The following is a 19804-nucleotide window of genomic DNA, read 5'->3' on the forward strand; positions in this document are numbered from 1 at the left end:
AATACTGAACTGATTTCCATGGAATTTGCAGCAAATGCTCAAGGTCTGCCGTGGTAATGTATACTTTATGTATTTCAGAGGAGGTGGGGTACCATCCCACGCATTTCTTTCAAACGCTATATGTATATGGCAAACTTATGACTATATCTGTTTCTGCATTAATTTTGGGAGACAATGGGGTTGTGTCTCCGACCTTAGGTACATACACTTCGGTTCATCTGAGTAGAACCAACCAATGTTGCCTACAAATACTGTTATATCTAACAATAGGAGAGGTATGTTTAATACCTAATATGTTTCACATATGCGTTATAACGGTACTTTTTACTCTCTTTATGAAAAAATGTCAAAATATTGACATGTTTTAATGGTTCACCGGATACAACCACCATAAGAATTTGCACAAATCCTATATCAGATGTGGAAAACTTTTACAAACAACTACTTGTAATTATACCCTACACCACTATGTGGGGAGGGTATTATAAGTTGGTTTTGGCCAAAAAGTTTGTAACGCATCCAAATAATGGTCGTAAACCCATACTTATAAATTCCAAAATAAATGTCTCGACGAGCTGAGTCGATCTGGCTATGTGTGTCCGTCCGCCCGTCCGTCTGTCCGTCTGTCCATCTAAACCTTGTAATCACGCTACAGGTCGCAATTTTGATCGGATCGTCACGTCATTTTGGGTGTTGATGGGGGTCCCGGAGGGGAAGAAGCCTATTGATTTTGGTGATGACAATGAAAGTAGAAAAGACCGCCTTTTAAATGAGGTAAAGTAGGTTCTCGAAGACATCACAAAAGTCGCAAATAAAATCCAAATTTTCATTTTTGTGATTTTAATTATAATGACGAATATCACAGCTTTGTTTGTGGACTTTCCAAAAGCAAAGCCTGACTATGAAAGTAGAAGATCCCATCTTTACAATGATGCAAACTAGGTCGGCGTAGGTGACCAAATAATAAGATATCGCAATAGTCGGTAATGCATACCTTTTTCCACTTTTTCTGCAATCACACTACAGGTCGGAATTTAGATCGGATCATCACGATTCATCTCACATAGATAGAAGCCTCTTGATGTTGGTGATGTCGATAGTAGTCAAATATAAAATTAAATATTAATTATTTTGGTTCAGTTCACCTTAAGTCATTTGGTATAAAAGCCAGATAGGTGAAAACATTCGTATCTCCCTAAAAGAAATGTTTTCGAGTGAAACGATTATGCACAGAGGTAGTGGTGTAGGGTATCACATAGTCGGCCCCGTACCGACAATAGCCTTTTCTCACTTGTTAAAACTAAAGGCCTTTAGTGCGATTCTCTAACACATTTTTTGAGTTACCGACAAAAATCGGTAAAATTAAAACGCTAAATTATAAATTAAAAGTTCAAATAAAAGTTGACAACACTCTTGCTATCGGTAGAACTTTACGACTCCTTTTTATTCATCGCTAACTTACCGAAAAACATCGTTAATTACCGAAATTATAAGCATTTTAATTTTACCGACAATTGTCAATAACTCAAAAAATGAGTTAGAGAATAGCACTACTTGTGTGTTCATTTACAACAAATATAGGTCAAAAATTTGTATTACGGTCTTGGAATATGACGAAAATCTATCCTTAGAGCTTCAAAAAATATTCTTATGAAGAAATCTATAGAAACAATTTACAAAGCCAAAATTGTATACTGAATTGGGTTCAATATTTTCAAGAAAAAGTACAAAGAAGTCACATTTGATAGATTTATAAGAAAAACGACATATTTAAAAATTTCCTTAAATGATGAAGTTCAACGGTCTATCAACCATGAAAAACTAAAAGCACATACAGTGAGTCAATTAAGTATTTTGCCTCTTTAGAAAATTGAAAAATTTTCAATAAAATCGTTTGAAACCATCAAATTAGTGGTCAAAAAGTCGAATATTTATGTGTAGTATGTTTGTGGGTAGTTTAGTGTTCAATATCTGCAAGAAACGCAGCGAAAGGCTTAATGGTCTTCTAGATATTGACCAAAATCTATAACAACATAAAATATTTTACCTCAAAAAAGTATTTTGCCTTTTACATATTTTTTGAGAAAAATAAATTTTTGTTACACGCTAAAGATTTTTATTGTAACCGTTGGAGATTATCACATTATACAACTGTTTCGGCACCAGTTCTACCAAGTTGCGACATGTTTACGCGGTTATTTTCTCCAATTTACCTACATTAATTTCTTTGACAATATGTTTTATTAATTTTGGTCATTACCGACATTAATCTCTAAGAAAATCAGTGAAAAATGATTCGATGCTACCTTCAAATCCTAGCAAAAGCGTAAAAAATAAATAAAAACCTAAAATGCATCGCGAATAGTGAAAGAAATTATAGTTTGGAACTATGAAAATCAAGAACAGAGACAAAAAAATATTTAAAAAATCGCGAAGATCATTCCTGAATCGTGTCTTCAATACTAATCTCGGAACCAATGTCTTGGATGAAGTGTCCACAAGGTTCCAAAATCCAAAGATATTGACGGTGTTATAGAAAGAAAAAACCATATTATTTTTTAATAAATAAGACAAAATAGATGGCTCTTTATTGGTATTTTTCCGCAACATGTGAGGGTCATCCGATGCAAATATATTTAAATACCTTCGCCACTAAACCGCACCATTTTTAAAATCCAATTTTATAACTTCAGAGGTCTTGGCAAGGGATGATTGTTTCCCTATATTTTCCAATTATTTTCTAATGTTTTATTTGCTACAAAACCATCAATATCTCTGGATTTTGGAAACTTGTGGGCAATTTATGCAAGACATTGGTTCCGAGATTAATATTGAAGGCACGATTAATTTTTGGAAGCGGTAAGGAAGGACCTTCGCGATTTTTTAAATATTTTTTTGTCTCTGTTCTTGATTTTCATAGTTCCAAACTATAATTTCTTTCACTATTCGCGATGCATTTTAGGTTTTTATTTATTTTTTACGCTTTTGCTAGGATTTGAAGGTAGCATCGAATCATTTTTCACTGATTTTCTTAGAGATTAATGTCGGTAATGACCAAAATTAATAAAACATATTGTCAAAGAAATTAATGTAGGTAAATTGGAGAAAATAACCGCGTAAACATGTCGCAACTTGGTAGAACTGGTGCCGAAACAGTTGTAGAATGTGATAATCTCCAACGGTTACAATAAAAATCTTTAGCGTGTAACAAAAATGTATTTTTCTCAAAAAATATGTAAAAGGCAAAATACTTTTTTGAGGTAAAATATTTTATGTTGTTATAGATTTTGGTCAATATCTAGAAGACCATTAAGCCTTTCGCTGCGTTTCTTGCAGATATTGAATACTAAACTACCCACAAACATACTACACATAAATATTCGACTTTTTGACCACTAATTTGATGGTTTCAAACGAATTTATTGAAAATTTTTCAATTTTCTAAAGAGGCAAAATACTTAATTGACTCACTGTACGTCTCAATAAGCGAAAGAATTTGACTTAACCATTTTTTTAACTTTTATTATTAGATCGCTTTAGGACGATAATAAATGCTAAACAGCATCAATGGGCGAAAAAATCCGACAAAGGCCGTAAGAGAAAAGAAAGATTGCAGAAAAAATATGTTGATAAATTTGAAATCCTCAATTTATAATTCGGTTTGACAATGAACCCGAAGAAATGAGATAGAAAAATACCTATTTCTGAATTGCAAAGCATAAAATCCATAAAAAGTTGTCATTAAAAAGCAATACGACGGGTCAACAACGCAGACCCGGGTCTGCTAGTATAAAAAATAAAAAATAAACAAAACAAGTAAGAAAAGCGTTAAGTTCGGTCGGGCCGAACTTTTTATACCCTCCACCACAAATTTCAGCCGTTTCGGTGGATTAATGTGGCCACTACCTTCAAAATACCGAAATTCGGAAGGTACCGTTCTATGGGGGCTCTATGATGGCGTGGACCTATACCTACAAATTTCTGGGGTAAAGTTTTATACGCCTAAAGAAGACTAAATACCAAATTTCAGCCATATCGGTGTGATAATGAGGCTAAAACGTTCAAAATATCGAAAATCGGGAGATTTGTATTATGGGGGCTATATCAACACGTGGACCTATATAAACATTTTATGGTAGAAATGTTTCTTAGCCTCTGGAAACACAAAATACAAAGTTGCAACCGATTCTTTGGTCAAATGGGTCTAATACATTCAAAATATATTAAAATGACGCGTACTTTATAAGGGGTCTTATGTGGGGACTATACCAAAACGTGGACCTATATAACCCAACTTTGGTAAGAATGTTTTCTGGCCTCTGAAGACACAAAATACCAAATTACAACCAATTCTGTGGTCAAATGGGTCTAATACATTCAAAATATGTTAAAATGACGCGTACTTTATATGGGGCCTTATATGGGGGCTATACCAAAACGTGGACCTATATAACCCAACTTTGGTAGAAATATTTTTTGGCCTCTGGAGACACAAAGTACGAAATTACAACCAATTCGGGGGTAAAATGGGCCAAATATCTTAAAAATTCCTTAAAACGACGACGCGTCACGCGTCATTTTGTATGGGGGCTATACGAAAGCGTGGACCTACATAGCCCGCTTTCAATACTGTTGTACTCTTACGTTTGAGTAAAAGATTTAGTTGTGCTTTTATGTTGTAAATAAAAGACTTATTGATAAATTAACAAACTTAAGCAAGATTTATTCTGTTTAATTCTGGAAACTGAAATACGTTACAATAGTTGATGTGCGTGTTAATACTTGTGGTGTAATACAATGACTGTGTTGTCTGAATGACTGAAAGAGACTGACTGAGTGAGAAAGAGTATAGCATGAGGGTAGCAAGTGTGTGTGTGTGTATGTATAATAACAATGATGCCTAGTTTCTGATTGTTTACAGTAGAACCCTAACATCTCCCTTTTTGAGACTTCTCGGGGGTCCTGGATACTGGCTGTACAGGGTTTCTTCGAGAAGTGATGCGTTGTGGGTGCATAACCGGTGATGATGGTGGAGTTGTGAAATCTTCTTCCGTTGGTGGACTAATGTTGAAGTCTTCTAGTAGGATTTGAAGAGGAAGATTATCATTTTGCTCTGCAGGTACATTTTCATCGGTTTCTCTTGCTCGGAGTTGATCTGCGTGAGATCTCACAAGAATTTGTCTCTTATCCACTTGAATGAGAGTGTTGTAGGTAACATTTCCCACTTTGTTGATAATTTCACCTGGAACCCAGTAGCTTTTATTACCTTTGAAGTGTTTAGCGTAGACAAGATCTCCAGTGATGAAATTTCGTTGTTTTGTACCATGTTTCCGGTTGTATTGTTTCTCCATTTGAATGTTTCTCTCTCTGCTCGCTGGTGGAGGCTTTGTTATTAAATCGAAAACTGTTCTCATTTTTCGACCTAGGAATGATTCCGCTGGAGAGAGTTCATTAGGTGAGTTTTTGTTCGGTGTTGAACGATACACTTCTAAGAATGTTTGTAGTGCATTAGATGCCGTCTCCTTTCCCTCTGATGTTTTTAAAGATCGTTTGAGAGTATCGACGAATCTTTCTGCTTGACCATTGGAACTTGGGTGATATCGAACTGTTCGTGTATGTTTGATTCCTCGTTGAGAACACCAATTTTCAAAATCCGCTGAGGAAAATTGTGTTCCATTGTCGGATACGATTTGTTCAGGATTTCCAAACTGTGAACAATAAGTTGTTAGTAACCTTAATGTTGCTGCGGTCGTGGTTGATGAAGTTTCATATATGACGGGATATTTGGAATATGAATCCACTATTACGAGGTAGTAAATGCTTTTTACAGGACCTGCGTAATCTATGTGAACACGTTCGAGAACGCGTGTTGTTGTGGGCCAAGGACAAAGGTTGGTTTTGATGGGACTTTTTGCTGCGAGTTGGCAATTGTTGCATTTCTTGACGTAAGTCTCTATGTCCTTGTCTATGTTTGGCCAATATACGTAGCTGCGTGCGATAGATTTGCTTCTTTCTGTTCCTATGTGTCCGCGATGCAGTTGTTTGAGAATTTGTTTTCTGTAGCATTCGGGTACTATTATGCGCGTATTGAACATAAGACAATCATCTGTTATTGATATTGAATCTTGCCTGTTGAAATATGGAAGAATTGAAGAATCTATGCTGTTTTTGTTTTCTGGCCAGCCGTTGTATACATGGTTTGAAACTGTTTGTAAGGTTGAATCCTTTTTGGTTGCATCCTGTATCATTTTGAAGCTAACTGGCAGTGTTGATACGGCGTCTGTGATGTCATATCTTATGTCGTTTTCTAGGTTGATTGAAGCTATGATGTACTCGTCTGATGGTTTTTCATGTGCGCTTATCAATCTTGACAGAACGTCTGCATGTCCAAAATCCTTTGTATTGGTATACTTTATATCGAAATCGTAGGTGAGAAGGATGAGAGCCCAACGTTGTAACCTGTTCGCGGTGTAGACCGGAATACCTTTTTTGGAACCAAATATGGTGAGCAATGGCTTATGGTCGGTATGTAGGGTGAATTTTCTTCCGAAAATCATTTTGTGGAAACGTTGTACGGCGAAAACTAGTGCTAGTCCTTCTTTTTCGATTTGACTGTAATTTCGCTCCGTTGGAGTAAGTGATCTTGAGACGTGATGAATGGCTTTGACACTGTTGTCTGGGTAAGTATGGTATATTACCGCTCCGATGCCATGTGATGATGCGTCCGCTGCAATGTGAATTGGCAATGCTGGATTGTAATGAGTTAGTAGTAAATCCGATGTTAGAATGCGTTTGAATTCGTTGAGAGATTGTTGACATTCTTTGGTCCAAATGAATTTGTGATCTTTTTTTAAGAGATCATCTAGTGGTTTTCGGATGTTTCTCATGTTGTGGACATACTTTCCATAGTGGTTTATGGAGCCTAGTAAAGATCGTACTTCTGAAATGTTTTCAGGGACCTTCAGGTTCTGTATTGCAAGAATTTTATCTGGATCAGGTCGTATGCCATTTTTATCTATGATTTGACCTAGATACTTGATTGATGGTTTGAAAAATTGACATTTTTCGAATTTGAGTTTGAACCCGTAATCTTGAATTTTCTGTAATAACAAATTAAGATTAGTTTTGTGATCGTGAAGAGATCTACTTGCCAAGACTATGTCGTCTATGTACGCTCGTGCTCCTTGGATGCCTGTGCATAGCTCATCCATGATTCGCTGGAAGGATCCTGGTGCTGATTTTATACCTGGAGTGAGGCGATTAAATCTGTATAACCCTTTGTGAGTATTAATAGTTAGCAAGTCTTTGCTTTGATCGTCGACTTCTACTTGTAGATATGCGTCAGAGAGATCCAAATGACTAAATATCATACAATCGTGACAATCTGAGAGAATTTCTTCAGGAGTGGGCAGAGGATACTGATTTGGTTCAATTGCATTGTTGAGACCCGTGGAATAGTCTGCACAAATTCTAATTTTTCCGTTCCTTCTACTTACGACTATTGGCGCTGCAAATTTTGAAGAATTGACTGGTGTGATGATATTTGCTTTTTCAAGTCTATCTAGCTCTGTTTCTATTTCTGTTCTCACGGCATATGGTACTGGGCGTTTTGCAATGAATGTTTCTTTTGCGTCTGGAAGAAGTTTAATATGCACTTTGGTTTTTGTACAAAGGCCAAGACTGCTGTTGTCGAAAACAGGTTTGAACTTGCTTCTCAGGTTTGATATGTATTCATCGTTTGATATTTGGCGACACCAAGCTGAAATTGGTTTGTCCCAAAGGTTAAAACTTTGTATCCAGTCGATACCCATTATGTTTAAGTTATCGATTTCCGTGACGTAACATTGTTGAGTTAGCGTTTTGTCTGATACCGTTGTGTTGCATTGACACTTTCCGATTAGGCTGATGCTGTTGGAATTCACGTCTGTTGCAGTATCATTTGTTTTGTGTACGTGAGGCTTACCTATGTATTCCCATGTTGATCGTGATATGATTGAAATATCGGATGCTGTGTCGATTTGTAATTTGACTTGTTTCTTGTTTATTTCCACGGTGGTATATTTTCGCAATTGTTGAAATTGGAGTTGCTTTGAAGAGAATACAGCGTTGGCGTTGTATTTTGTTTTGTCCGACTTGACTGCAGTTTTGTCTGTAGTGGACTTGCCTCGTTTTGCGCTTTTGCAAAAGTTATCCTTGTGACCTGTCTGCTGACACTTTGAACATTTATGATTTTTAAATGGACAGTATTTTGAGTAATGCATGTCTCCGCATAACCAGCAGGGCGTTTTAGGAATTTTATGGGAATGCTTGTTGTTGTTCTTGGCGAATTTCTTGACTGCGCATATTGATTGCGATTGATGCTCGATCAATGTATTGTCTGTTTTCAAATCCATGAGTCGTTGAGTTTCATCTACAAGAGTGTCTAGAGTTGTGGAGTCCTTTGCTTCGTCTAGCAATTTGAGTAAACGTAAGCGAATGTCGTTGTCTTTGCTTGATTGTAAACCTAAGACATAGATTAGACACTTGAATTGATCCACTTGCATTTCATTTAGCTTGAAGAGTTCGCACTGTAAGTTAACTCTACCGGCGTATTCCTTATAGTCTTCTCCTTCAAGTTTTTTCATTTGCAAACACTTGTAGCGTTGAGACACTTGAGTTTCTACCTTACCAAATAGTTTGTTAAGTTTCTCCAGGGTGTCTTTGAGACTCATTTCTGTTGGATTCTTTGGAAGAACGTAGTTCCTGAATCTTTCGTGAACACTGTTTGACATCTTTCTCCAGAGTAACGCAACTTTGTCATGATCGTCCAGAGATTGGGCTTCTTTTTCGAAGACATGTTGGTAGCGATTGTACCACGCTTGAAAAATTAATCCGCTTTCCGGTTCATAAACGAAGTCTGTCATGGAATGTGAAAGAGATTCCATCAATGCTGCTTTTGAAGTGCTGGGACTCGTAGCATCTTTGGTGTTTCCAGTACTCTGTGCTTGAAGTAGATTTGTTAATTGTTGCAGTAACTGCGTTTGAAGATTCATAGCCGCTTGCTGTTCAGCTAGTAATTTCACAATGTTCTCGCTTGACATTTTATGTGCAGTTGATTTTTGCGTAGATGAATTGAAATTAAAGAATTTATTTCCTTATTCACCGTCCTCGTCGCCAGTTGTTGTACTCTTACGTTTGAGTAAAAGATTTAGTTGTGCTTTTATGTTGTAAATAAAAGACTTATTGATAAATTAACAAACTTAAGCAAGATTTATTCTGTTTAATTCTGGAAACTGAAATACGTTACAATAGTTGATGTGCGTGTTAATACTTGTGGTGTAATACAATGACTGTGTTGTCTGAATGACTGAAAGAGACTGACTGAGTGAGAAAGAGTATAGCATGAGGGTAGCAAGTGTGTGTGTGTGTATGTATAATAACAATGATGCCTAGTTTCTGATTGTTTACAGTAGAACCCTAACAAATACCAAAAGTCCTACGTAAATATAACATATTTTCCCAAAATTTCATCAACCTACGTCAATCCGTTCGGACGCTAGAGTGATTTCCACAGACGGACAGACGGACAGACAGACAGACGGACGGACATGGCTATATCGATGTAGAATTGCACGCTGATCAAGAATATATATACTTTGTGGGGTCTACAATGATTATTTCGAGTAGTTACAAACGTAGTGACAAACTTAATATACCCCCATCCTATGGTGGAGGGTATAAAAAAGTTGCGAAGGATGTCCTTGAAGGAATGGACCGACATAGTCCATTTTGCAAGTGGATCTTGATTTGGAATGCATTCCTTTTGACAGATTTTGTGCCTACCAGTCATTTCAGTTGGCCACCGTATAACTTAGAGGTTTTGGGCCACGATGTCAGGAAGCATGGACATGCCCATGAAAAACATGAAATCGCTTAAACAGGGCCACAAAGAACAGCATCGGTATAATTTTACAAAGATTCTTCGAACAGATCCTAAACTGCGCTTTAACAAAAATGTTGAACTTTTATGGAGGAGAAGTAAAACTAAAGTAAAACTACATTTGGACAAAAATATGAGGAGATCCAAGTTATGGACGCTTGCTCCGCTTAGCAGATATAACGCGTATTATTTCAGAGACATTTTTTACTTTTGGGGCTGGGGGGAGGTGCCGGAAGGTGTACACCGATAGTACCAATCTTCAAACTTAAACTTAGTTTGGACTAAATATTATGATGACCAAATTTTTGACCGAATCGGCTGATCCGTTCGAGAGTTATCGTGCGTATAGTGCCATAGAGATTTTTACAGCTTTCGGGTTGTTTTCTCAGGAAGTATGGACTTGCCCCTACAAAACTTGCACCGTCGCAATGAGGGGAGCGAATGCAAGTTGTTACAACAAAAATCAAAGTGATTAGAGGCAGGTCTTAAAGTGAAGGTATCCGAAATTTTGTGTGGGAGGTACCCGAGAGAGTAAAAAAATGTAGTCCTAATTCGAACCTGATCTATATCTGGTAAATATACTGGGATGGGTAAAGTATGGACCAAATCGGTCACCCCCTTCAAGATTTATCGTGAGCACAATTTTTCGAACATTTTTGAACTTTTGTGGGGAGGTACCTGAATGTGCGGACAGATATGGCTTACCTTCGAACTTAAACTATGTTTGGACAAAATATTACGAAGGTCAAATTTTATACCGAATCGGCTCATCCGTTCGAGAGTTATCGTACGCTCCAACCAATACACATTGTGCCATAGGGGATTTTCAAAACTTTCTGGCTATTTTCTCAGGAAGTATGGACTATGCCCAAGATAAAACTTGTAACTTCGTAATTGGGGCAGCGACTACAAGTTGCTACGACAAGAATCAAAACGATCCGAGAGCAGGTCCTAAACTGAATTTTTCCGAAATTTTGTGCGGTACCCGAAGGAGTGGACCGATAGAGTCCATATTGGAACCTCATCTATTTCACGATGTGCAAAGTATGAACCAAATCGGTTACTCCCTTCAAGAGTTATCGTGCGCGCACAAATTTTCCGAACATTTTCCAACTTTTGTGTGGGAGGTACCTGAAGGGGTGGACCGATATGGCCCATCTACGAACTTAAACTAAGTTTAGACAAAATATTACGAAAGCCAAATTTTGAATCAAATCGGCACATCCGTTCCAGAGTTATCATGCGCACCAACCAGCCAGACAGACGGACGGGCATTGCTAAATCGACTCCAAATTGTCGGAAACACATTTCGTCCAAACATACTTGGGGTCTAAAACCATTATTTCGATGAGACACATAATTTTGCCCGTACGAAAGTGTATAAAAGTGGTATAAAAATTGTGTGTAAACCTACACTCCAAACCAAAAAATGAGTTTCCCAAGCAAAGGAAATATAACCAAGATACAAAACTATACTACTAACTACAACACATCCTGTTTCAAACATGGTGATAAGATATACAAGCGTTTCAAATAAGAAAAATACGTTCTGTTTAGTCGGAATACACTTCGTTGCCCACCAAAGGTTATAAAGACATTATTCCTAGTATAGCTAATTTCCTAACGGCGCCATTGGTCATTCAGAAAATCCCAGTTGGACATTTGCATAAAATCTAAGAAAAAAAATTAACACCACCGATCTTAGTCACTTTCATCCTCATTAAAATTGCAATTTTTCCCGCAAGGAAGGGTAATAAAACAAACAAAAAATCGGTTAATCATTCCGAACATGGCAACTCTGTGTGTTCAACTATGCCGTGATTAATGAAAAATCTAACTGAAACGTTTAGTTTACAATTATTTTTATAAATTCTGAATAATCAAACGGCCTTCAAATGAACGACATTAACCCGTCGTGAGAGTGGGAGAGTATGGGGAGCTCGGTACGGAAATTGACTGGCTATCAATGAAGATTGAGAATGCAAATAACGTCATTACAAATGCTGGAATATTTGTTGTATAGAATTGTTACAATAGCCCTCCATCCCACGGCACCACCAACACACCTGCTGCCTACTACCACAGCATTTGTAGTGCGAGGAGGCATGTCAGCAGGGGGGGTATTTGACATGTTTTTTTTGTAGTGTTTTTGCAAATTTCTATAGAAATCTGCCGACTAGTCTGGTGTACAGTAATCGCAAGACCACCAGTCAATTAAATCAGTCACGAGACATGGAATAAAACCATTACACAAAGAGAGTGAGGAAGAAAGGCTTGGCTGCAGCAAGAAGGGGGGATGGTTATGGTTGATTGTCGGTGGTTATGGTTCGCAGTATTGCTTGGCAAAAAAAAAACACACACACAAAATGACATCGGAATAAAATATTAGTTACGATTAAGTGATTCATGTAAAGAGATGACTTGCAGGTTTGTTGTTTTTTTTTTTTTAGAAAAATTAAATAAAACAATTGTTGTAATCGAAATGCATTGGAATTATTTTGAAAATTGTTTGAAGACAATTATGGGAAAATAATCTTTGGGAATTAACAATCTGCCAAAGTAAACGGAAAAATTATGGCAATAATTCCTAACTAGGCCTAGTCTTGTAGAAATGGTGCATACTTTTAGGCAGACTTGTGATAAAACAGGTGATTTACATTCTCTAGTGTCTAAAAATGTTTTGAATTTCTTTGTAGTGAAGAATTTATGATTTTAATTTTGTTTTAAACCAAACTTGGTTCCATCATCCGTACCTCGCTCCTTCCATTCACATCATGGCAAACCCAGGTTACATTACATTCTGACCACATCTCAATTCTGATCATTCATGGTGGTCAGCGAGACCGACTGTTTCCGATAACAAACTACGTAGTTCATCTTGCTATCGGGGATATTCAGACAAATAATCCTCAAAGGCGGCAAAGCGCTATATACCAGCAGGCTGATTTCCTCTCAAGAGACCAAATTATCCATCCAGGGCACAACAGCGTGACCAAACAGTTGTCAAAGACCCAGCTGACCTGAGCACAGAAATGAAAAGAATTGTTCTCGAACACAGGAACTGCAAGCCCACCCCCTTCACCCCTATCAAAGTTGAGAGAATTATCTCCAAGTTCAAACCATCCACAGCCCTTGGTCCCGAAATTTTAAACAGAGAAGGGCTTCTTTGCAAAGAAGTATAGTGCATTTCCATCTCTCTCTCACTTACAGTGTACGTGAATAAAAACAAACGATAAACATCATGTGGTTCTTGTTTTCTTCACCCATACATACACACATACTAAAACATTGATGGAAATATCTTTGGCCATGCTGATTTAGAAGGTGGCTCACATAATTCCCATTTTGTATCCAGAAAAATCCGCTACAAATGGGGAATTACCCGATCTCCCATCTTTCACATGGAACAATGGTGTACATGTGTTTGAATTTTTTTCGTTTTTCTGTGCTGGGAGCAGCATATCCCGGAATGTCTGCTGCGGATTCTTTTGGTCCGTAACGGGACGGAGGAAAACCCAAGACCAATATATTTGTGCTCAGTTTGTCACATCCGCATCTTCACCCATATCCAATCTTCGGTGAGATGCAATAGATGTCAGGAGTGGGTGCATTTAAGGGGTTGCTCAGGACTTGTCCACGCGAGGGACTACGATAGGGACTATGTTGTTGCATGCTGCGCGAACACAGCCCCCAGTGAGTCGTCGTCGTCAGATTACGAAACTCTCCCGCACTCCCCCCAACAGCAGCCGCACGCGCGACATTTAACACCAGCCGTTGTTGTTCCAATCTCGGAAAATACATCCTTTTTGCAATTTAATTGCAATGGACTCCGTGGTAAGATCGATGAAATAGTGGAATTTATGAATCGGAAGAAGATCAAGGTCGCGGCGGTGCAGGAAACCATGCTGAACGACCACAGCACAGTACGTTGTGATGGTTACAACGTAATAAGGAAGGATCGCACCAGATGTGGAGGTGGGGGATTAGCTTTCCTTTTGCACCAGTCTGTTCAAAACAGACCTATCTCGCTTGAGCCTGCCTCTAACGAACGTATACATCCCGCCGAGAAATAGCTGTATCTCCGATTATAAGCCTGACGCTTTTGGAAGGTCATAATCGTCTGGTCTTGGGGGACTTTAATGCGCAAATGTTGCAATATTGGAGCCCGTATAAGTAAATTGTGGGCAACGGTTAAGTCACTTTCGAACCCCGGAACGGAGGGATGACAGGACCTCAGTCCCGTTTGACGACGTTACGTTGACTGACCCGAAGAGGTATGCAAGTTACTTCAATCGACAGTTTGTCGAGCACCCCGAGAGTGTCACGGCGAAGAGAAGAGTGTTACGGCGCCTTAGATCTCTTCCTGCCGAGGATGAACCACCACAGTTTACAATAGATAATGTTGCGAATGCCATCAGGAACGCTAAATCATCCAAAGCGTTGGGTCCTGATGGAACCTCCATGGTAATGCCGAAACAGCTGGATGAGCCGGGAGTGGAGTATCTCACTAAAGTTCTCAAACTGTCGCAAGCCACCCTTATTGTTCCCGAAAATGAGCAGGGTGGTCCCGCTACTGAAGCCAGGCAAGGATGCCAGCAAAGGTGAATCGTACAGGCCGATTTCGCTTTTGTCACCTGTAGCGAAGACCCTTGAGGCCTTAGTCCTCCCCAGCATTAGAAATAGCTATCAAGTTGCCTATCATCAGCATGGATTCCGTAAGCAGCACAGCACGACAACAGTGCTGCACGCCATCTCCAACATATTTGTCGAGGACTCAACCAGGAGCGGTCGTGTGATATAACAGTGATAGTGGCGCTTGACTTATCAAAAGCCTTTGATAATGTCAAGCACTCCACGCTATTCGAGGACATCGAGCAGACAACCCTCCGGCCAAGTCTGAAAGGTTGGATAATCAACTATATGTGTGGTCGCCAGTCATATGTGGAATTCAGGAACAAGAAATCCAAGTCCCGTAGAGTGGAACAGGGAGTTCCCCAAGGAGGGGTAATATCTCCGGAACTGTTTAACCTCTACCTTTTCTGTATTCCGCCCCCACCAGACGGCATTGAGATCGTAGCGTATGCGGATGATTGTACGATCCTGACGTCAGGTACCTACTCTGATGACATCTGTGAGAGACTGAACTCCTATTTAACCGATCTTACCATCGTTTTTCACGCGATGAATTTGCAGATATACGTCACTAAATCGACAGTCACTTTGTTCACCACATGGACGGCGCAGTATAGAAGATAGTTGAATATCGGGGTCGATGGTAGCAGAATTCCGACCACAAACTGCCCCAAAATTCTAGGGGTCACATTCGACACCACTTTCACGTCGTCCTCGCATGCCACAGCTATCTGCGATAAACTGAAATGTAGGAACAAGGTCCTCAAGTCTCTAGCCGGCAGCACTTGGGTGCAGATAAGGAAACCTTGTTGACCACGTATAAAGCGATATGTCGATCTGTGGTAAGCTATGGGGCGCCAGTTTGGTCCCCGAATTTATGTGACACGCAGTGGGATAAGATTCAAATTTGTCAGAACGCCGCCCTGAGAACACCAACAGAGTGCCCCCTCAAATTTACAGTGGACCATCTACATGATGAGGCAAAGATTCTTGCAGTACGGCAACATAATGAGATGCTATCGTTGCAGTACTTGCTCGGGTGTTACAGTGAGAGCCATCCCAATCACCATCTGCTGGCCACCGATACACCCAGACATATCAGGAAGGATATTCATGCTCTAGAGACGGAGGTCCAGCAATATGGGAGAGAACCTCTAGATCAACAGGCATATAATTATATTGTGAATGCAGTCATCGGAGTACATCCGCCATCTATCGCAGCTGAAGAGCGTCAGCTGCCACGAATTGGGCTGGAATTGATCGCACCGTGCAAGACATCTGCCCAGTATTCGGCAAGGGCTCGCATGATACTAAGCACCTATTCAACTGCCCCGCCAAACCTAATCATCTAACTCCAGTGGATCTGTGGTTACATCCCATCGAAGTAGCCACTTTCCTAGAACTGGTTACAACAACAACCATTGTGGCATCACTTGATCTGTCTATGGCATTCGATACGGTCAATCACCTGGCATCATTAACTCTTCCTAGTGATGTCAAACGTTGAATTGCTAATAATCTAAATCGAAGACAATCCTTCGTTGAATTCCGATGCAAAAACCCAGGTTCCCCAAGATTAAAATATGCCGCCCCTGTAGGGACTTATCTCCTGACACAATGGAATATCCTTTAAACGTCCCAAAATAATGTCCTTCGAGTTGTTACGGGCTGCGTCCAGATGTCAAATATGGATCATCTATACGAGGAGACCAGGATCTTGTCAGGCAGGCTACATAATGTCCTGCTGAGTAGGCAGTTTCAGCTGGTCACTCTAAGCATTACGTTGTGAGATGTCCGTAAGGACCTCAAGTCCCATCGTGAAGACATCCATTAGACTTAAACCGATAGACGATATTCGCTATCCTCCTGCTTTAAACCGATGCATGAACATGCAGTTTCTGTGGCCACAAATGGGGCTACAGATGCAAAAAAATCATAAATCAATACTCTCGAACTATTTCAGATAATGGGCTGATTCTTCGAAGGCAAAGTCGTGCCATACTGACACAACTAAGGTTCGATTAGAATATCATAGGACGGATTGTTCCTTCTAAACTGGCGCATTTCTCCCAATCATAGCCCTCAGGACCACCTGCAGTAAAAACCTGAATTTAACTACACTTTTGTGCTGAAGTTGTACGAAAAAGTGACCTTAAGTATTGCTACATTTCGGGGTCTATATCTCAAGAAGTTGTTGTAACAGTTCTGTTGATCTCGAGGGTTCTTTCCTGGGGAAAAAGAACCTTCGATTGATACAGTTTTCGCTGCGGTAATAATACTTGGCCGATTGTAACTTAGACCGTTCGGAAAAGTAGATCTGAAGGTCGTGGGAACGACCTCGAAAAGTTGTTGTTGTTGTACCAGTGTTTATTACTGTATGTTTGTGTATTCGTTCTTCAGCTCAATCTGGCTCTGGTTCTATTGCCAGTTCCAAAAAAGTGGCTTCTTCGATGGTAGTTTTGGCAGGGCAGTTGAAAAGATGATGTGTGTTGTGCGGGCAGATGTTTTGACGCTGACGCACTTCAGCTGCGATAGATGAGGGTGTACTCCGAGGACTTTATTCAAACAATATTTGCTTATGGCCTTAGTAACTGCGTCCGTGTGAATGATATGCCTGTTGATCAAGGGGTTCTCTCCTGTATCGTTGGACCTCTGCCTCTAGATCTTGAATATTCTCCTTGATTTGCCTGAATGGGTCGGGCCTACCCACAAGATGGTGATTAGAATGGCTCTCAAGGTAACATCTGAGCAAGTACTGCAACGAAGGCATCTCATTGTGTTGCTTTACAGGAAGAATTTTTGCCTCCTCATGTAGATGGTCCACTGAAGATTTGAGGAGGCACCCTGTTGCTATTCTCAGGGCGGCATTGTGACAAGCTTGAATCTTAATCCAATGTGTATGACATAAATACGGCGACCAACCGACCTACCTATCGCGTTATATTTGGTCAACAAGATTTCTTTATCTGCACCCCAAGTGCTGCAGGCTAGGGACTTGAGGACCTTGTTCCTACATTTCAGTTTATCACAGATAGCTGTGACATGCGCGGACGACGTGAACTCTTTTGAAGGTTTCAGCCTTACAATTACACCGAAATGGCTGAAAATTGGTATTAAGTCTTCGTTGGGGGTTTATAGCTTTCCACCTTAAATCTGGTGGTATAGGCCCTCGTCTTCATATAGCCCCCGTAGAAACGTACCTCCCCATTTTCGGTATTTTGAAGGTTGTGGCCTCAATATCCACACGAAAAGACTGAAATTTGGTTATAAATAAAATATTTGGAACAAATTGAATACTCTACCAGCTGACGGAAAAAATCTGAAAATTTTTTTTAAATTGTAAGTTTTTCCTAAGTAGACGGCCTTCGGCCGGGGATTTAAAACTTTCTCCTATGGACAGGAGCCAATTTAGGGCACGAAAACAATATCTTTTTTTAATTTAAAATTTTTTCTTACTTTAACAAGGGAATTTTCGGAACTTAAGAGGCCCATATCTCGGGAAGTATGGACTTCCCCCGGAAAAGTTTATATATTTGTGATCAGGTCAACAAGATCTACCTGTGGTAATTTTTCCAGATTTTTCGGCCAATTTATGCCAAATATTTTATATGGAAATTCCGATTTTTGGTCTATAAGGCAATTTGTTATAGGATCGTTCGTTATAAAGAAGTTCGACTGTATCTATATTTGTATCTTTGTCATCTCATATACTTAAATCTAAATTAAATATATATTTCCAAAATCAAACACCAACGATTTTTGACTTTTGTTCTAAAAATAAATGTTGTTGTTATTTGCGGTTTGATGCTTTTGACCCTGTTGTTAGTGTGAGGGATATTCCTGTTGTGGTTGTGTATACCTTTCATGGCTAATTGAAATGAATGGATAAAATGGACATTAATTAGAATTTAGTAGATTGGATTCAATTAAAGTGGGTAAGAGTGGGGCATGAGAAAAACATTGATTTCTAGTTGACTTCCTCTTTTACTCTCGTCTTGAATAGTGTATGAACTTTGGTGGGTATTTACACTTCCAAGGATTTTTCCCAATTTAATTTATCCCTGCTTGCCCAAACAAATGAAAAATAATTGCTGTTGAAACTTTCCTTCGAGGCCATTACACAAGTCGAACAATGTGGTGAATAATGGGAAAAGGCCGAATATAAGGGGCGTGTTGTGGATTTTTGTATGTATTTATTTCGCAGGCAAATTAATATTGAGGGAATCCTTAGAATTTTCCACAAATCTCAATGAGAAAATGTCATGAAAAAAATCAAGATAGGGAAGAGCTGCTTCCTTTGCAATAAACATATGTTTGCTTTCCTCTATTTTGGGAGCAACATAGAAAATATATGTATATCATTGTAAACAGAGCACCAACGACTTCCAAGCAAACACCGAATGGTGGTCTTAAACTTGACTTACTCAAAAATGTCCCCAAATTCCTAGCCGACAAAACTTGCAGACGAAACCTTATATTGCGGCAAGCTATGCGGCCCTTAGTGTGGAAGGCTAATACGCACAATGACTTCTAATGCACAAATTTACCGGTACAATGTCCTGCTTTTAAGGATCTATTGGAACAAATTGATTTTACGAACAGCTGGCGAAAAATCTTATTTTTTTTTTTAAATTGTAAATTTTTTCTAAGTAGCCGGCCTTCGGACGGACAGTTGCAAGTCTTGGGCACGGAAACAAAATTTTCTTTTAAATTGTAATTTTTTCCAAGTAAACAATGCAATTTTCGGATCTTCAGAGGCCCATATCTCAGGAAGTATGGACTTCCCCCGAAAAGCCCGAAAGAAGATGTACCCATGGTAAAAATTTCAGATTTTTCTGCCAGCTGTTCGTAAAATCAATTTATGCCATCAATCCGATAATTGCCACTTGTTGATAGGTTTACTAACTTCTTAAACCACTTCTCAAAGTCCCAGGCCTGCATTGCAAGTTTCCTCATAACACCAACCGTTTTATTATTGACCAAAACCGAAAATGTCACTGAGTGCTGTATTGGAATGACGTACAAAGCTTCAATTTATTTCGTGTAATTTCTTTTCTATTAAAATGTATTGCATTTACTAACTTACCTGGTGCTCTCACAATATATGTTCCTGCCATAGCTGATGTTGTGGTGGATGAACTGGAACCAGCTCCAGTAGTACCACTACTGGTTTTTGTAAACTTCAATAACATTATATTTCTCATCTAAAATTCCTTCCGCAAAGAAAATCACAACTGTTGCTGCAAACTTTTG

The 19804-nt window shown here is 39.2% G+C and overlaps 2 protein-coding genes across 8 annotated transcripts in view; one reads left to right on the forward strand and one right to left on the reverse strand.

Annotated features, from left to right (window-relative positions):
• NFAT (nuclear factor of activated T cells 3) overlaps nt 1-19776 on the reverse strand; it is a 275534-nt gene extending 255758 nt beyond the window's left edge. For both annotated transcript variants that reach the window (XM_073976626.1, XM_073976624.1), the window contains exon 1: nt 19638-19776. In XM_073976626.1, coding sequence (XP_073832727.1) covers nt 19638-19755 — 118 coding nt within the window. In that variant the 5' untranslated portion in view covers nt 19756-19776. The remainder of the gene's footprint in view (nt 1-19637) is intronic.
• LOC141398875 (RRP12-like protein) overlaps nt 1-19804 on the forward strand; it is a 116207-nt gene that overhangs the window by 78729 nt on the left and 17674 nt on the right. Inside the window, exon 2 of one of the 6 annotated variants that reach the window (XM_073976631.1) lies at nt 15491-15717. The exons of the other annotated variants lie outside the window; for them this stretch is intronic. The gene's annotated coding sequence lies outside the window, so the exon portion shown is untranslated. The remainder of the gene's footprint in view (nt 1-15490; nt 15718-19804) is intronic. 6 annotated transcript variants of the gene reach the window in all.

Source organism: Musca autumnalis, unplaced genomic scaffold, assembly GCF_047663935.1.
Source record: "Musca autumnalis isolate F117 unplaced genomic scaffold, ASM4766393v1 scaffold_3, whole genome shotgun sequence".
Lineage (NCBI taxonomy): Eukaryota > Metazoa > Arthropoda > Insecta > Diptera > Muscidae > Musca > Musca autumnalis.